Source organism: Sarcophilus harrisii, chromosome 4, assembly GCF_902635505.1.
Source record: "Sarcophilus harrisii chromosome 4, mSarHar1.11, whole genome shotgun sequence".
NCBI lineage: Eukaryota > Metazoa > Chordata > Mammalia > Dasyuromorphia > Dasyuridae > Sarcophilus > Sarcophilus harrisii.
In genome coordinates this window covers 165,369,011-165,388,435 of record NC_045429.1, presented here as the reverse complement: position 1 = coordinate 165,388,435, position 19,425 = coordinate 165,369,011, and the positions used below count along the sequence as shown (strand labels likewise).

The 19,425-nt window shown below is 33.1% G+C and overlaps 1 protein-coding gene across 5 annotated transcripts in view; it reads left to right on the top strand.

Moving 5' to 3' along the window:
* The window catches only part of AKAP7 (A-kinase anchoring protein 7), a 147,357-nt gene that overhangs the window by 7,830 nt on the left and 120,102 nt on the right, over positions 1-19,425 (top strand). For 4 of the 5 annotated variants that reach the window (XM_031964255.1, XM_031964258.1, XM_031964257.1 and 1 more), the window contains exons 2-3: positions 1,538-1,666; positions 11,690-11,832. In XM_031964255.1, the coding sequence (XP_031820115.1) occupies positions 1,538-1,666; positions 11,690-11,832 (272 nt within the window). The remainder of the gene's footprint in view (positions 1-1,537; positions 1,667-11,689; positions 11,833-19,425) is intronic. The other variant, XM_031964256.1, reaches the window with a different exon arrangement.

The window sequence follows — 19,425 nt, the reverse complement described above, 5'->3', positions numbered from 1 at the left end:
CATGACATAAAATACATTATATTTTTTTCCATATTTGTTAAATCTGACATATCAGGCCACTTTATTCAGAAAGTCTCTCAGGTCCCATCCAGCTGTAAATCTATAGTAAGGCACAGAAAAATTAATTAAACTGAACTAGAAACTTATCTTGTGTCACTCAAGTGGATATTTGGGCTCTTTTAATGTAGATGACTAAGATTATATGTAGTAATTTTTATTTCTCTGTACTTCATATATGTATTATTCTTAAAGAAGACACAATATAAGAGAATTTAAAAGCATAAAGAAATTCATATAGTTTTAGGTTATCCTATTCTTCCAAATAATATACTTAATGTTCCTTAAAGATTTTCAGAATAATGGAATATAAAAGATCAGGCATTGGTAAGTTATTTAAAGTAAAAGATGGGATTCTTCCACTCAACTACACAAAAATGTGGATACTCGCCAGTTATTCCATCTAATTAAAACAAATACAAATGTTAATGACCTGTTTTAATTGTTAATTATAAATGTTATTTATAACTGACAGCATATATGTAAATGTGTGTATATGTACATGTACATGCATTTTATACATGGGGGGGAGAAAGAATGCACTGACAGGAAAAGGTAAGCTTTAAAAGAAATAATTGAAAATCATTCAGATGATTTACTTTTGTTTCCAAAAAAGCTGAATTTCTTTAATTGATTTAAATAGGTATTCTAAAATATATGTAAAAAAAAAATTTTTTTAAATGAACCCATGTCAGTGACAAAATGAGGGAGTGACAAATTAATACTATTCATTAATATAATAAAGTGCATTATATTTTTAAAATATTGCAACAAGACTGTATCATAGCGTTAGAATTAAGAAGTTATAGTTGTGATAGTTTGAGCTAAGTTAATTTTATTTTATATCAAAGTCTTTTATATCTCATATACATGGAGGTGACCCTGGATTTTTGACTAGTTCTATCAAATTAGAAAGGTTTTTAATGCTAAATTATCAGCGTATCTACTCTTCAGGGACCACCTTCACTAATTTTTGTAGAGTCCTTTTTTTCAGGTGTTGAAATTTTTGGCCCCAGCCATCTGAGAAATAGTAATGAAGAAGTATGTTTCTGTATTGATGGAGATCTCTGAAGTATTGTCATCAATGATTTTAATTAAATGTACTTTGAAGGAAAACAAATTTTGGAATTAGAAGGCCTTTATATAAATTCTGCCTCAGTGATGTTTATTTATTTTGGGCAGCCTACCCTCAGTAGGCCTCAATTTGCTTCTCCAAAAAATTAAGGAGTATAACTATATGGAGTCTTACCTTTTAGCACCCCTTTTTTGTCTGATCCTGAACAAGTCATTTAATATCTTTCTACCTTAGTTTCCTCCTTTATAAAAGAAAAAAGTTGGAGTGAGTGACTTATATGGTGTTTCTTCAGCTCTAAATCTCTGCAACCATAAAATACTAAGTAAAGAAATAGGCCCCTCTCCCTTAGAAACTCAGTATGCAAAAAAAAATAAATGTACTTATACATTGTTTTATATATTGAAGTAGGAATAAATTCCAAGAAGTTGAAAATGATGTCAAGAAGAAAAAGGAAAAGTATGCGGGGATGGGATCCTGATGATGTGATGGCAGAAATGCCATTTTCTGCTATAGATATAGAAGATGAATTTCAATGTAAGTATATTCATATTAAATAATACATGTTTTAGGGTATTATGTATTTAAATACTATCATGCATTTTCCTTTTTGCTGATTTGAGCACTTGTATTTTTTAGTAGAAATACAAATTATCTTCCTCAGAATAGAATTTTATAATGTTGGCTCTCTCATAGTTCTCTTATTTGTAAATTGGAGATATTAAGAGTTTTATACTACCTATTTTTATTAGGGTGTTATGAATATCAAATGAAATGGTTTTACACTTTCAAAATTGAGCATCTTCATATTATGCAAAGACACTTACCACAAACATCTAATATTTGTGGTTCTATTGGGATTCCTCAAAATAAAGGACCAGATCATCCTACAGTTCACAGATTATTTCCTTAATACTTTTTGTTGGAGCCCTTTTAATGTCAGCAAGAGTGACTTTTAGGTTCACATTTTTTAAAAAAAAGAGAGATTTATATGTATTAACTTGAATAATCCAAAAGAAATCATGTGTATGAAAATGATTTATAATATTTCTATTGAAAATGTGTTCCATTTATATAGTTGGGATTTTTGCCCTTAAATGGTTAAATAGAGTTGGAAATTCAACAAATAAAATATGAATTTAATGTCTGTGGGAAAACTTGTACTATAACTTTACATAGGGCAACATTATCTCCTGGAACATGATTAATAACTATGGTAGGATAAAAATTTCTTTATAGTCATCAAGTTTATCCTTTCAGAGAGGAATAAGGAGTATGTCTAGAAGAGTATGGGGAAATTAAAATTAACAGAACATTGTTGCTGCTGGAATAGAAAGCATTTAATTGCATCTCATTATTTTACAAATCAGAAAACTTGAGTTGTAGATAGTCCAGTGAAGTAAGACCATATAGCAGTATAGTCAATGACAAAGCCAGAAGTAGAATCCTAGTGTCTTGACACCTTATCTAATCATTGTTCCTTTTTCCAAGTCCCATTGGCTTCCTCAGGAAGTAACCCAGTAATATGTGTATTTATTTATTTATTTTAGAGAGAAAAAGGGCCTGAGACAAGGATACTTAAGAGATATAAAATCCTTAATGTTTTATAAAATATTTGATTAAATGGACTCTATTTTTAGTGGCAAAAAGGAAAAAATGAACTAGGAAGGGACTCATCTCTTTAGACACTACTTAGAATCCAGCCTTGCTATTCATTTATGGTTGAGAAAACAGGCTGAAAGAGTTACTTTAAGATGCACTGTACTTTAAAAATAATGTTAAAAGTACTTTCTGTCCCATTTTATAGATAAGGAAACTTTTAAAAAGAGGCTAATATTAAATATAATTATCTCAAATGCTTTAGATCTAAGAAACAGACTTCAAGATCACACCCTTGTGATATTTCTAGAATTCAAACCCAGTCCTGTGGTTTTAAATTCTGTGCTTATTAAATAATTAGATCTTAGTGTCTCCTTTACAGAACAAGTTTGTAGAAGAATTCCATTTATGAATTCAAAGCAGTTGGGGATGTGTAGAGTTGAAAGTATCCTCCTATCTAAGGAGACCATAAGATAGGCAGGGCAGCCTTTTTGGACCTTCGGTGCCACTATAAATTCTATTAGTTATTTATAAGCATTTGGAAACAAATTACTTGCAATATTTTTCTCCTTTTTAAACTCTGCTAATCACATAAATTTAAATTTGAACATATCAAATTTTTTGGATTGGTCTCTTGTGCCTTCATTTGCTTTTTTTGATTTGGATGTAAAATTAAAATGCTTTCTCTAAATAATTTTCAAGAAGACAGGCAATATGGCATAGAAGATAGAGATCTGGCCTTAGTATCTTGAAGATTTAGATTCAAATCCTGTTTTTGACTCAATGATTTAATGGTCCAGCACTATCTCTTAGTGTCCCAGACAGGTGATTCACATATTATGAAGTCAGCCTGGTAGAATGCATACAATCTGAAATGATCTATTTGTCCATAAAATAAAAGAATTGGACTTGATGTTCTTTAAAATCCCTGACAACTCTAGATCTGTAATCCTGTGATTTCTGGTCTACCCAGGCACAGTAGTATGGCTCTGCGTTAGAATAAGAAGGTCTTTACTGTTAGCAGTTGTCAAACTGGTTTAGTCTCAGGACCCTTTTATGTCCTTAAAAATTGATGACCTTAAAAAGCTTTTATTTATATGAGTTGTATCTATTAATATTTACTGTATTAGAAATCAAAATAGATAAAATTCTAAAATATTCATGTATTCATTTGAAATAACAAACTTATAACATGTTACCATACATGATACTGTAATGAAAATAATATTTTTTAAAAAAATAAAAATTAGTGAAAAGAGCTTTGTTTTATATATTTTTTGCAAATCTTTTTCATGTTTGGCTTTTAAAAAAAACACCATAAGCTAGACTCTCATACTGGTTTCTGCATTTTGTGTTTCAATGTGTTGATTAAAGTATATTAAGAAAATTTGGCTTCACAGAAAAACATAGTTAGAAAAGGAAAGGAGTATTTTAATAGGTAAATAATGTTTTCATATTATTAGGAAAATAATTTGATCCTGTGAACTCTCGAAAGGGATCTTGTGGTCTCCTATGGGTATGCAGAGCATACTTTGGGAATCACTGCCCTACACCAATGAAATAAATACAGTTGAGCAAAAATAGCTCAGGTCATTAGTATACCATCAATATTTTTTCATACCCAAAACATTTCTAAGTTATGTATATGACTACATGTAACTTAATGACTAAGTTGACTTTAGAATTAAACTTGTAATAAAAAAAATGCTAATGTAAGTTAGAGCTGCATCTGGTATAAGAAGTAGAGACTATAAAGAATAAACATACAAAATAAAGAATTAAGATTTTTTTTTAATAAGCCTTTGGCTTTAAACAAAATAAGAAGTGAATGAAGAAACAGTAGAATAAAAAAGGAAAATGTTCTGTGGCTTCATTAAGGCTTGACTGAAGTGACACTTCTGACTTTTTTTTTCCTGCTATAGTGTTATTTTAAATAAAGCTTTTCTCCACAAATATTCAAAGCCCAAAAGTTATATAAAAATGTCAGTTGTTTAATTCTAGTTTAAAAAACCCCATAAAATGTTTGTTGCTAAGTAGCCTTAACTTTTGACCAAAATACTAGAAATCCAACTCCCTGTCCAGAAAAATCCCCAATCTTTTCTTAATGTTCAGATAAATTAGGTGTGTGAGGGATAAGAAGGGGCACACTGGCTAAATTTAGCTAATCTTCCTGTTTCAGTAATACTTAAGGATCACAAGGATTTTGAAATTACACAGGGAGTTCTAATATCCAGTTGTAAGTGATACAGGGAGTTCTTGAATGAGAACCTGAGTACAAAGGATTTGATGAATATGATGGGCCTGTCCTCCAGTTCTGTCTTTCTATTGGCCACTGGACGTCTCATGAAATCTAACTGCTGAGGCTTTCATGGGAAGACTATCGTGGGAAAGGAGCTCTGCCAGCAAGGAAATTATCTTTTGTGAACTCTGGCCCAGCATTGACCCAATGAAGAATGCTTAATGTTTTGTAGTCAAAATTGGGCTCAAGATAGTTAGTTTGTTTAAAAGATGTTAAAAATCTTTTATTTATAAAACATTTAGAATTATACAAACTAATTCAATAAATTCATCTCTCTCTCTCTCTCTCTCTCTCTCTCTCTCTCTCTCTATCTCTCTATCTATCTCTTTCTCTCTCTCCCCCCTTTTCTCCCTCCCTCTTGTTCCCCTCCCACCCCACATACACGTTCTTTTTTTTTTTCCTATGTATATTCTTTCTTTCTTTATTTTTTTAATTGTAACTTCCTATTTTTTTTTCATTTTTTAAAATTCTTTCTTTATGCATGGGTAATTTTTCATCATTGACAATTGCCAAACCTTTTGTTCCAATTTTTCTCCTCCTTCCCCCATCCCCTCCCCTCGATGGCAGGTTGACCAATACATGTTAAGCATGTTAAAGTATAAATTAAATACAATATAAGCATACATGTCCTAACAGTTTTTTGCTGTACAAAAAGAATCAGAGTTTGAAATAGTGTACTATTAGCCTGTGAAGGAAATCAAAAATGCAGACGAACACAAATATAGGGATTGGGAATTCTATGTAGTAGTTCATACTCATTTCCCAGAATTCTTTCGCTGGGTGTAGCTGGTTCAGTTCATTACTGCTCTATTGGAGCTGAGTTGGTTCATCTCATTGTTTGAAGATGGCCATCAGAATTGATCATCATATAGTATTGTTGTTGAAGTATATAATGATCTTCTGGTCCTGCTCATTTCACTCAGCATCAGTTCACCCACATACACTTTCTTAGAAACAGAGCAAATAGTAGATAGGCATAGATTCAAATTCACACTTTTTGTTGAATGGAGTGTAACATGTTGCCCTCCAAAAACAAATGGAGGAAAATTCCTTTTTATTTCATAACTTGTCTGAAAGAGAATTATGAAACATCAGAATCTTCGTGCTCTATTTGCCATCATTCTCTTATAAGAGATATCCTGGTAGGTGTTGTAGATGGTAGGTAGAAAATAGAAAACTGTGAGATTCTGTAAAGCCTCTGTTTTGTCCAAACTGAATGTTAGTGTTTCTCTATTGTTCTACATAAATAAAACCTTATTTGGCTTATTTAAGCCAGATCTTTTAAGAGGCAGTTTTGTAGATAACAGCATTACAATTATTTATGTAGTAAAATTCAAAACAAAAATATCTTGAGAAATAGTTCTTTTAATCATCTTCTGTTCCTAAGTATAGAATTTCAGTATATTATTGTTTTAGTTAGAATATGCCTCAAATGGCATTTTATAACAATGTTGGTGATTTAACAGATATAGAAAATAATTACTCCTATGTTAGTTAACATGCTAAATAGAAAATACTTAATTTTAAAAATCTTTCATGTTTAGAGCTTATAAAACTGTTGGACAATTGTATAGATTGTAGCTTATCTTTTCGTGTTTATTGAGAAATATATTTTCATAACACAGTGTGGTGTGTTAGAGAGTTGATCTACAAGCTAAGAAAACCTGGGTTCAAGTTCTATCTCTGATGAATACTGGCTGTGTGACCCTGGGCAAATCACTTGAGTGGTTACTCAAGTCTCTAGGCAACTTTCTTAGGACTAAAGGTGCATAATTGCTCATTTCCAGTACTGTCCCAAATAAATAAATTGAATTAAAAGTTCTCAAATGTTAATCCATTTAATAACTTGGTAGATTTTCCATTTGCAGTTAGGGTTCTAATCTGTGGAAAGATTTGATTTTAAGATTATTTTGTAAAAATTACTATAATTTTCAGGAATTTGATCACTTTAATCAAGGACAAATTTTGCAATATGGAAGTTCTGAGTTTGAGTCATGCCTCTTGTATTATAGAGAAGGTGATCACGGACAAACCTCTTAACATCTCAGTGCTCTGGAAACTCTCTAAAAGTAGACTGATGGCTCTACCTATCTTGCCCTACCTGTCTCTGCTGATGTGCAGAAGTCTTCCAGACATTTTGAACTGGATGTCTGGTAGATATCTTAAACTCAACATGGCCAAAATCGGACCTATTATCTTTCCTCTTGATCCTGCTCTACTTTCCCACCGCCTTTCTTACAATAGAGGGAAACTCTGTCCTCCTAATCTCCCAGGCTTAATCTCTAGGCCTCATCCTCAACTTCTCTCTCTCTCTCTCCCCTGGCCCTTCTGAGCTGTTGCCAAGGCCTGTGCTTCCTTCTCTCCTCAGATACTGTCACCTCCCTGCTGTGTCCCTGTGCAGGATGCCCAGACTGCTGCCATAGGCTGCTGGTGGTTCTGCCTGCTTCTTCTCCTCTCCTCCCTCTTCCATTTAGCCACCGAAGTGTTTACCTAGTAAAGTGGAGATCTGGCCGTGTTACCTATCGCCTTCTAACACCCCCTTCCTAACATCCCACCTTCCCACTCAGTAAGCTCCAATGGCCCCCATCACCTCAGGAGTCAAAGACAGAATGTGTCTTTTGTCATTGAAAGCCTTTCATAATCTAACTTCCTTTACCTTTTCATCTTGAATTTCTTCTCTGCCAACTACTCTTCAACCCAATGACTTGTCTCAGAAACGAGGCATTACTTCTTTCAGTCCCAGACATTTTCTCTCACCATTCCCCCCATGTCTGGGTATGTTCTTCCTTCTCATCTCATAGCTCCTGTAGCTTCCTTTAAGTCCCAGCTAAAATTCCATTTTCTCCAGGAGGCTTTCTCAACCCTTCTTAATACTAATGCCATGCCTCTCTCCCATTCAATTCTATTTATTCTGTCTATATATAGTCTTTACATATTTCTTTGCTTGCTGTTGTCCTCATTCTATGGTAAGTCTCTTGAGAGCTTTTTTGTATTCCTAGCACTCATTAAATTGTCTGAAAGATAGGTATCTAATGTTCATTGACCTATTTTGGTTACTGATAACTCATTTGGATCTTAGGAAAGATTATTTTAAAGGTTTTATTTAGGTCCATTAAAAAATGCAAGAAAACACATGCATTGCTTTCAAAAATAATGGTTCTTCTACAATTCCCTAAGAGTGATGCTGAAATTTCAGTTAAAAATGTTAATCCATAAACATTTTTAAGGCAAAGAATTAAATGTGATCAGAATGTGTGTTGTAGTTTTTGCCAATAAACAAATTTAATAAAACCTCATGGAATGGTGGTTTGTTAAGGAAAATAGATATTCAATTTCATTTCTTGAATTTATTAGATATCATTATAACTTAAATTTGAGCACTTGTAAATAGATAATTAGGGAAGAAACCCTACACAAAAACCAAAATGCGAAAATAATCAGATCAAAAGTTCAGGAGATTTGGATGGTTTGTTATAAGGTTTGATTCTGAGTCTCCTATATCATGTTACATCATTGAGTCTAAGTGATTTACTCATCTGCAAAATGAAAGGATTGAAATAATAATCTTTAATATTATGTGGAATTTTTTTGGCTAATGCTTTATATTCCATTGCTTGTAAGTATATATTACTTTAACAATTTAGTATGTGCAAAGACTAATTTTTTCATATTATTAAATATATTTAAATGTAGTGATTTAGACTCAACAGATATGCTTATACATTTGTTAAAAGAATAGAGATAAGTTGCATCACAGAATTTAGAGCTTAAAGAGACCTTACAAAACATTTAATCTAATCCCTCACTTGATAGCTGCTTCTGGAGTTAGTTTTTAATTGAGGTATTTCAGGAGGTAGTTGGATAATGTTATTTCAGCCACTGGATTACTTAAGGATCATTTTGAACAGGATGACTGACAGGTTCTGAGCCATATGTTGATTAAAAATTAATGATCTTAAAAACTTCAGTTAGCGTTGGACTGTGAGTCAATGATATGGTCATTCTTTATCAGAATCTGTTCAGTAAAGTCTTCTAGACAGTCCTTCATGGCAGAGAATTGATGTATGTACCTGTTTGAGAGGTGGAACTGGATGAACAGTCATTAGATTGAGAAGTGGAGAATATGACTTATGTGAAACCCTGAGAGCAATTAGCTGATGTTCTGAGAATTTTTCTGCAGTAGGGAAATCAAATTAACCCTTTTATATCAATGTAATCATTTGTTCAGGTAGTTTTGTGGTTGTGCCCTGCTTAGCTGAAAATCTAGATTAATTTGGAGTTGAATCAAGTCAAGATAGATGGAGCTATATTATTTCCAATTTCATTACCTTAGGGATAGTAAAAACAAGTTCTACCCACTCTTGCCCTAACTACAGAAGAAGGTATAGTAAGTGAACAAGACTCTTTCAGTGGAAGGCCCTAGATGAACGCTTTAGTTTGAACTTGTTCTAGTGTCCAGGCAGGGATGTGATGACCTCAGGCAATTCATTGTAGATAAGTTTATTGAGATTTTTATATATAGAACCAAGTCACATTTTTGTGGGAGCTACTGATTTGCTGATGAATGGCTTTAATCTGTATTGTAGTTATTCAAAAATCTGTTGGAATTCGGTGACATAATTCTTATGGTGATCAAGCAAAGCCATGTACCCCATGTTTCTGTTTTATTGTAGCCAGTAATCTCCCATTCTATTGGTGTTGTTTCTTTTTCTTACTCAAAGTATAACAACTGAAAATCTTCGTTTCTAACCTTTATTCTTGACATAATTTTAGTCTTATTGTCTCACTTTTGAGGGATAAATCAGCTATCAAGTGTGATGAAAGCCTGGGGAAAGTTAATCTATCAGTGTCCTTATGAGGTTCCCCAATCACTCTGAGGATATAACACTAACTCCTCATTCAGTTCACAATCCCTAAATAAATAAAAAGGCTTAACCTCTCATGATAGTGGGTCCCAGGAAATCTAGGATTGCTATGCTCTCCCAGGATTGTCTATCCTCGGATTAAACCTAAAAGACAATATATGTTAATCTTCCCGACCCAGATCTTGTTATGTGCAAAATTGAATGAAATTCAGACTCCCATCAGATCAATCTTGATTAGTCATCTGACAAGACAGGCTGATCCATCTATTCCACTAATCCTTTCGCCATCTAGAGTATATGTATATAGTATAGTATAAATATAGTAATGTAAGCTCAACTGACTTGAATTTTATTTGTTTAAAATTACACAATACAATGAATGACAAAAGATCAACAGGAAGAAGAAGTATCAAAGCAAAGTATTGGAAGGACAACAGGCAGATTTAGCTTTAAATAGAGAAGTGCAGGAAGATTTTGATATTAGTGGGCTTATTGTTGATAGGAATTTAAAAGTCAATTTTTTCTTGTATTTTTTGTTTTTCATTGTTGAGTAATGCTTCAGTGATATATTATTGCAATCAATTTTTAATTATTTATATTAATATAAAGTATCAGTGGTGTGGATAATAGAAAACAGTGTTTAATTTGCAAACCATGTTGACTTTTGTTTGAGATAAGCTATCTTTTTTGAAAGCTGACTTATCTTGCTAATTTTTGTCTTTTTGGAATTAAGTGAAATATAAAACCTAAACGCATTTTGTTATTTTCTCCCAATTTATTTTATCAGAAGAAACAAGAAAAAAAAAAAACAGAAAAGCAGTACAAAACAAAATGAAACAAAAGAAAAGAGAGCATTATCATGTGCCCAGCAGAACAGCAGGGAGAATTCAAAATATATAACAAATAACAATTTAAGAAATTATATATATATATATATATATATATATATATATTAGTAGAAGAAATTATATTCATGAGTGGCCATCTTTTCTTCATTCCCTTGTAAAATTGTTCCTTTGCTCTCTGTTAGACACCTTTTTTACTTTATTAATTTTTTTCTCCCTTTCATTCCCCTCCCCCCCCAAAACAAGGCATATTTTGGTTAAATTTAACTTAAGTTAATATTAAATTATATTTGCAAAGTATGAGTACACACTGACATGAAGGAAGGTGTTTAGAATTTACCAGGTTATGGGTTGCTTTCTCAGCTTTTGTAGCTATTTCTATCAAACTAATCAACAATTATTTATTAATTGCCTGTTATGTGTGAAGTGCTAGGTGCTAGATGTATAATTTTAGATAACTCATATAGATAACTCACTTTTGGTGTCATCTTCATCTGTGAAATGAAGGGAGGTCAGGATTTCTTTCAGCTCAAATTTTTCTAATTAAAGTTTATGGAACATAAAAAACAAACAATTATTCCAGTTTATAGTTGATCTGAGAAAACCTTTCTTGTTATAATTTTGATTCAATCAAACTGTAAGTATTGTATAGAATCATAGATCAAGAATGTGGAGAAACCTTAGAAACCACAAAGTCCAGCCTTCTCATTTTTACCATTACATGACTTGTCTAATCTCTTAGAGGTGATGAGTGTTAGAGAATTTGAACTCAGAACATCAAGATTACAGAGAGTTGTGCAAAGGAATGGAAATGCGAGATGGAATGTCATTTGTGAGAAGAAAGTAATATTCAATTAATGGGTAGTTATTTCATACATCCTATTCCTATATTTGCCTCATGTTACTTTATTATATTTATAGGAGGAATATTGCTTGTTTTTTATTTCCCTAGTACCTGTTGAACTTGAAATAAATTCTAAGAGGAGACAGGAAAATATGGGGCCAGGGAAAGAAGACCCAATGAAGAAGAAGAAGAAAAAGAAAAAATATTATCAACCTAATTATTTCCTTTCTATTCCCATCACCAACAAAGAGGTAACATTGTTTTTATTACTCAGGATTTTATTAAATATTTCTTAAACAGTTTTATTTTATAACTAGGGAAATGTAATGCTGTTTTAGCTACTTCAGTGACTGCTTTAGTCAAATCTAAAGAAATGACTTGGTAATAATGACCATCAAAAATACCACAACATAATATATGTTCTTGATTGTCTTTCTCAGCATCTGTTTTCCTTATCTGGGGAACCTTTGACTATATCCTTTGATTCAAATCAGAGATCACTGTTTTGATAAGCAAATAGAACTCTGGATTCTCTGCTGATTATTGTTAGGGTGAGAGAACTTGACTTAGGTTAATAAAACTGGACTTGATAGTTATTTGAATTTATGTCTGTATGATGTCAGTTAATTCAAAATAATTTCTTTTAAAATGATACACCGAAATGCCATTTAATTATGGGACTTGTATATTGGTTAATTCTGGATGAAAGTAAAAAGCATTGAATATCACATAAAAATTTTTGAGGTAGAAATTGGTATAGTTTATTTGTCTACTTTAAAAAAAATTATATTATGAAGAGAAAAAAACTACTTGGCTGCTTATATGTCTATTTTCAACCAAAAAAATAAAGACATTAAAATGCTGACAGCTAGATCAATTCAATTGAATTGAAAGACAAATTTTTTTTCTTGTTGAGGCAATTGGGGTTAAGTGACTTGCCCTGTGTTACATAGCTAAGAGGTACTAAGTGTGTGAGGTCAGATTTGCACTCAGGTCTTCCTGACTTCAGGGCTGGTGCTCTAACCACTGCGCCACCTACCTGTCCTGTCCTGGAAGATTTTTTTTTTTAAACATCTTGGCTAAGTACAAAAAGCCAACTTTAGAATTCCCTTCTGTCATTCCATATACATCCTGCAATTTCTAAATTCATTTTTGGTCCTTTTTGAACCATAGAAAGAGAAAAATTAAAGTTTTCCCTAACAGCAGTGAGAAAGTGCTGTGAGCAGATAAAGAAATGTATGCAGGCCTGGGAGTGGCTTGAGCTTAGAGATGTTCATCTGCCAGCTCCTTCCCACCCTGACAGATGGATGCTCTTTGACAAATTACACTCCTAGAACCTGTGTGTGACCCACCTTCTTGGAGATAAATGTCTGCACATACTCAATGGCTTTTCCAGACTTTTACTATTTTGGTGGATATAGACTTTGTTTTCAACACTCTGCCTTTCAAATACTTAGAAATATGTCCCACTACTATTTCATATGAGACTTGCACTAGCCTCTGGGTGAGTCCCAGTAACTCTTTCTTAGTAAAATCCAATCATGAAAAAGAAAATATTTAGCTGCTTGCTCCTATCCAATATATATTGGTCTTTGAATAATCTGCAAATTAGAAGGTGCTGACTTCTTATTTTTTACTGGGCTTAACTCATTATCTGTCTGTGGTTCCTATGTGAAAAATAAATTGTTCACCAAACTTAGTGCACTGGTTATTCAACTTTGTGTCAAGTTTTGGGTACTCTTCATCCATTTAATTTTTCTTATATGGTTTGATAGGGCAATTTTCTAAAGAATCATGAATTTTATTGGAGAGATCCTGTAATATTCAGTGGCTTAATATAATCCACACAATCTCTGCCTTCATTAATTGGAGGATCAAGAATATATCAACATCTGTATAAAATCTTTTCAGTATGAAATTAATGTATGGCATAATCCATAAATGGTGAATATCTTTGGGTACATTTTTTATGTTTGGATGTTGATTTAGATAGGTTTCATTTTCACTTTGTCTTGGATGTAAGCAGGAAGACAACTAGAAATGTTTTGGGGATAGCAATATATTGATTTTCAAATTTAATTTTTAATCTTAAGGGGAAGGTAAATTCTAACTCTCAGGTAGAACCAGGGAATATCTGGAAGGATAAGTAATTGTTAAGAGTCAAAATCATTCTTGGGAGTTAGAAATATGGAGATTATTTCAAGAAATACTTTCAAACGTATAATTTTTGTAATTCAGTCTGCAACCACAGAAAAATGCCTGCTCAATCCCAGATAATGTGGTATGTTCTGGGTCCTAGCTCGCATCCTTCCAACATAGCAAGTATTCTCAGAATCACGTTGGAAATGAAAACATATTTTCCTATAACAAGAAACATCATTATTATATAATATATCCTATAAAACTAAACTGTTATTACTCTGAGACACATTACGAGTTAAATATGTTTTGTGAGTAAATCTAGGAACCTAAGTATTATCTATAAAATTGTTTAGAAGAGGAAAATGTGTCTCACTTCCAAATAAATGACTTAAGAGTGAATTTTTGGAACGCAATTTGTAAATTGAAAACTCTCTGTATTGTGTTGGATAACTCTATTTTTGGTGTCTACATTTTGACCTCTCTTTTTAAGAACTAAAAATCAAGAACCTTCTGAACTTTTAGCTTTGACTGTGAAGTCATATTTTTTGTAGTTTGGAAGTTCTTTTCCTTGTGAAAAATGATTACTTCATATTTCTAAGAAAAATAATTTTACTTGGAAATGAATCAGAAGCTTCCTTGAACACGAGAAAGCATCTTCAACAACATTTTGATGAATTTGGTGTAACTATAAGAGAAATGTACCTTTGTTTCTCTTAGAGGCAATACACATTGGTTTTTATATGAAAATGAAAGAGAGTTTAACAGTTTTTTGAATACAAACATTAAACCTAACATATTTCTAAGAATCGTGGTGCCATTAAATGCTAATATCTCAAATGAATTTATAAAGTTCCCATTAAGGACCAGGGATAAAAAATATACAATGAGATAATTCTAATTCTCAAAAAGATTGTATTCTATGTACCTAGATAGGGAGAAGTGACCAGGAAAGAGTTTATGGATCTGGGAAGTCTGGGGGCTTGTGAATGGAGCCATAGAGCAAGTAACTGTAATGCCTATGCAGTTATCAATGCTGATAATTATTTGATTACTGTTCCCAGAACATCAATGATAGAATGAGAGTGTGCCATGTGCAGGGAGATGAGGTAGATGTTTGTATAGTATGTGGAGTGCATAGTTTGGTAGTTTAGAGCCAGACCTGCTCGAGAAACCTTGAAATCAGGAATGAGATGTTTGGACTTAATTTGGTCAGTGGAGGTTTTAAAACGGGAACATGATGTAGTTTCATTGTGCCTTAGGCAGATTATTTTGGTAGTATTTTAGAGAATAGATAAGAATGAGGAAAGACTGGAGATAGGGACACATGATCAGGATCCTATAAATTCTAAGTATAAAAGTCCCCTGACCTGTGATGCAGGTATACTTTGACATTACTTTGTATTTACTATATATATATATATATATATATATATATATATAAAATGTTCTTTTCTCTCAATAAAATGTAGGCTACTTTAGGGCAAGGATCATTTCATTTATATATATATATATATAAAATGTTCTTTTCTCTCAATAAAATGTAGGCTACTTTAGGGCAAGGACCATTTCATTTTTGTCTGTTTATCCTAAGGGCCTATCAGTCCTGTCAAGTAATAGGAATATTTTTTATCAGTTGTTTAGTCATGTCTGGCTCTGTGACCCCATTTGGAATTTTCATGGCAAATAGTAGCTTTACCAGTTTCTTCTCCAGGTCATTTTACTGATGAGGAAACTAAGGTAAACAGAGTTAAATAACTTTTTCAGGGTCACACAAGCTATTAAATATCTGAGACCAGATTTGAACTTAGGAAGATGAATTTTTCTTGATTCCAGACCCACAGCTAATATGGTAAACTGAAAAATCAGTGAAGCAATATATAAAGCTGTCCTAGCTATGTTTTCACACAAAAAAAGTCTCCCTACCCTTTTCAATTCTCTTGCCAGGACAGTAAGTGGAGCACCCATTGTATAAATCACAGTTCAGGAATATCATCCTAGAACTCTTGGGTCATTTTGCTTATTTCTATAAATATTGTTTATAGGCAACCTTATAGTAGAAGAACATTGAAGAATTAGCATAATTGCCTCCAAATCTGGGTCCAAATTCCCTGAACAGTCTGAACTGAAATTTCTTTCAGTTCTAGTTTCTTTATTATTAAAATACAGATAATGATGCCTATAATACTTAACCTTACAGAATTGTCAGAAATTCTAATGAAATTTTGAAAAAAAAAGAATCTTTCTCTGTCAGCTCATGTGCCTTGTTTTTGGTTAAAAAAAAATAGTTATCATAGTTAGATTTTATAATTGGGGATGGAAGAATTTTTAAAATTTACTAAAAACCAAGTTTGTAAATAGCACTGCATGCATTGGAGTTCTAAAGACAACAGTTAAGTAGTCTATTCTCAAGGAGCTTACATAGTATATTGCAGAGGATCTAACAACATAATCTTCCTTCTTCCCTAGTTACTATTTTTTTTCAATATTTCTTGTTCTATTTGTGTCCCTGTATTACCTGAAAAAATATCATTGAATCTCCTATTTAAGAGGTAAATGATGTATTTTTTAAATATATCTCTCAGACATATGCTTTCAGAGGTGTTTACTATTTTCATAGAGGCTTATTTTCATAGAGGCTGTCCAGTAAAGAATTCTATCAAAATAGAGTACCAGCTCTGAAGTCAGGAGTACCCGAGTTCAAATCTGGTTTCAGACACTTAACTTTGTGTGACCCTGGACAAGTCAATTGAGCCCAATTGCCTCAGCAAAGAGAGTGAGAGAGACAGAGAGAGAGAGAGAAGAAAAGAGAAGAGAGAGAGAGAGAATTCTATCAAAAAAGGAGTTTCTTAAATATTATGTTCTCCATGTCCTCTTGTTTGTGGGTGGCATTATATTGATTATACTATGGTCCATGATGCTGTAGGACCTTCCTTAATGAGCCAATAAATCTTGTCATTCATGGAAAATAACATTTAAGTGATGAATGCTTTTTGTCCAGATTATTACATATAAATAGATGGATAGCCCATGTAACCTGATTCTAGTTAGATACTGTATATGATGGACAACAATCTAGGCCCAAAATTAAACGGAAAAAGAGAGAATATTGGGGAAAGTTGTGGTGAAATTACAAAGCACTTTGTAAGTGATTCCAAGTTATCAACTAATAGGAAAACTCTAGTCTTTAACATCAGAATTCTTCTAGTGATATTATATGGTTATGGATCATGAAATACCATGATCTCTAAAGAATCTAAATTCTGTTTAAGAAATAAGGAAGCTGATCATTGGACAGATATAGTATACCTAAGCTATTCGGGAAAGCAATTTTGAACTATGCCCCATCTTTCCCCACCCTCATTATTAGTCTTTGCATAACTTTGGACTCAATGATACTGTTACTAGGTCTATAGAACAAATAATATCAAATAAAGAAGAAAGGAACTCCTGTGTTTTATAGGAACAGTTTTTTGGATTATAAAAGAATAGGGAACTGAGGAGCTTCCTATCAATTGAGCAATGGATGAATAAATTATTTTATATTAATGTGATGAGATTATCATTGTTCCATAAGAAATAATGAATGAAGATGCTGGTTTTAGAAAAAACATTTTGGACAAAGATGTCAGAGTGAAGCCAGGAAGCTGCCGAAGCACACCCAATTTCTCTTGAAAACCACATGAAACCAAGCCTCTGAACAGTCTGATATAATAAAACAACTCTCCTGCTCAAGATAAATTGAAAAGACAAAGATAGGTCAGTTTCATTGGAGTGAAAGGGGGTTTATTCTTGCTCAGATGGAATCTGGGAAAGCCAGTGAGAGGTTCTTAAATGTAGCAGATCAGTATCTGGGACCCTCAGACCTGGCTCAGTAGAGGAGCAGACCAGTGGGGCAGCCTCAGTTCCAGCTCAGAAGGCAAACTCTGGGAAACCAGGCTGTTTCTTGGAAAGAGAAGGCAAAATTTTCCCCTGCTGAGCTCCCCCCCCCCATGCTCAAAGCCAAGGATCTGAGCTGTCCAGGAAGTTTAGGACGGGGCCACTTTCACCCCAGGAGCAGAGCTCCACCATAAAAGTAAAAAAGAAGAAATACAAAAAGAAAAGAAAATGAACAAGAAACAGAAAAGAACTTTGACTATAGAAAGCTACTATGGTAACAAGGCAGACAAAAACACTTAACTCGGACAAGGATAAAATGTCAACAAAGAAAATCTCAAAAGAGTGATGTGAATTGATCCTAAGCCCAAAGAGGCTTCTTGGAAGTGCTCATAAAAGACTTTAAAAGGCACTTATGAGAGGTAGAGGAAAAAATGAGTACAGAAATGAGAAGTATGCAAGAGAGAGTCAACAGCTTGGAAAAGGAAGGCAATTCCTTAAAAAATGCAATTGACCAAATGCAAAAAATATCCACTGAAGAAAACAGCACCTTGAAAAGTAGAATTAATCAAGTAGAAAAAGAGATACAAAAGCTAATTGAAGAAAATCACATTAAAAACTAGGAATGGAGCAAATGGAAGCTAATGACTGTGAGACATCAAGAATTAGTCAAACAAACTAAAAAGAATGAAAAAAATAGAAAATAATATTTCATTGGTAACAGTGGACCTGGAAAATAGAGCCAAAAGAGACAATTTAAAAATTATTGATTTAGTTGAAGACCATGATCAAAAACAAAGAGCCTGGATAGCATTCTTCATGAGATCAAGCAAAACTACCCTGATATTTTATAAACAGAAGGGGTAATAGTCATTGAAAGAATCACCTTTGGAAAGAGATCCCACAAGGAAAACCCTAAGTAACATTGTTGCACAACTCCAGAACTACAGTCTTAAGGAAAAAATACTAAAAGCTTTCAGACAAAAACAATTCAAATATCAAGGAGCAAAAGTCAGGATTACCCAGGACCTGGCAGCTCCTGTAGTAAAGGATTAGAGGACCTGAAATACAATATTTCAGAAGGCAAAGAACCTGGGATTACAACCAAGAATTAACTAACCAGTGAGACATCTTTCAGGGGAGGTGATGGATCTCTAATGAAATAAGAAACTTTAAATCATTTCTAGTGAAAAAACAAGAACTAAACAGAAAACAGACTAGAGAAACACAGAAAGGTAAACAGGGGAAAATATATATTATTTAAAGGTTAAATTGTTTACATCCCTACATGGGAAAATGATATCTGTAACTTGAGAATTACACCTGTTATTAGGGCATTTAGAAGGGGCAGGCATCACATGGATGGGAGGGTATGATTGTGAATGGACTCTGATGCAATGATATCAAGGAAAAAGACATTAAGTGATAGAAAAAAAGGCTATGCTGAAAGAAGAGGAAAGAGGAAATATAATGGGACAAATTAGATTACATGAAGAGACACCTGTTATATAATCCAGGGGAAGAAGTGAGGAGGAGGAGGAGCATTGATCTCATCAGTTTTGGCTCTAAGAAGGTATAACTTAATCATTCAGTTGGCTTTACAAATTTATCTAATCCTACAAAGAAGTTGGAGGAGAAAGATGAAAGAACAGGGAGGGATTGGATAGAAAGGGAGGGCAGAAACACTAGGAGAAAAGGGTAAGAGAAAGGGAGAGGGGTCATAGAAGATATGGCAGGTAGTGGATAGGGTAGATTAAAACAAAACACTACTAAGGAAGGAAGAAAGGGTGGAAAGAGAACAAAAGTATTGACAGAGGGGCAGATAGGTG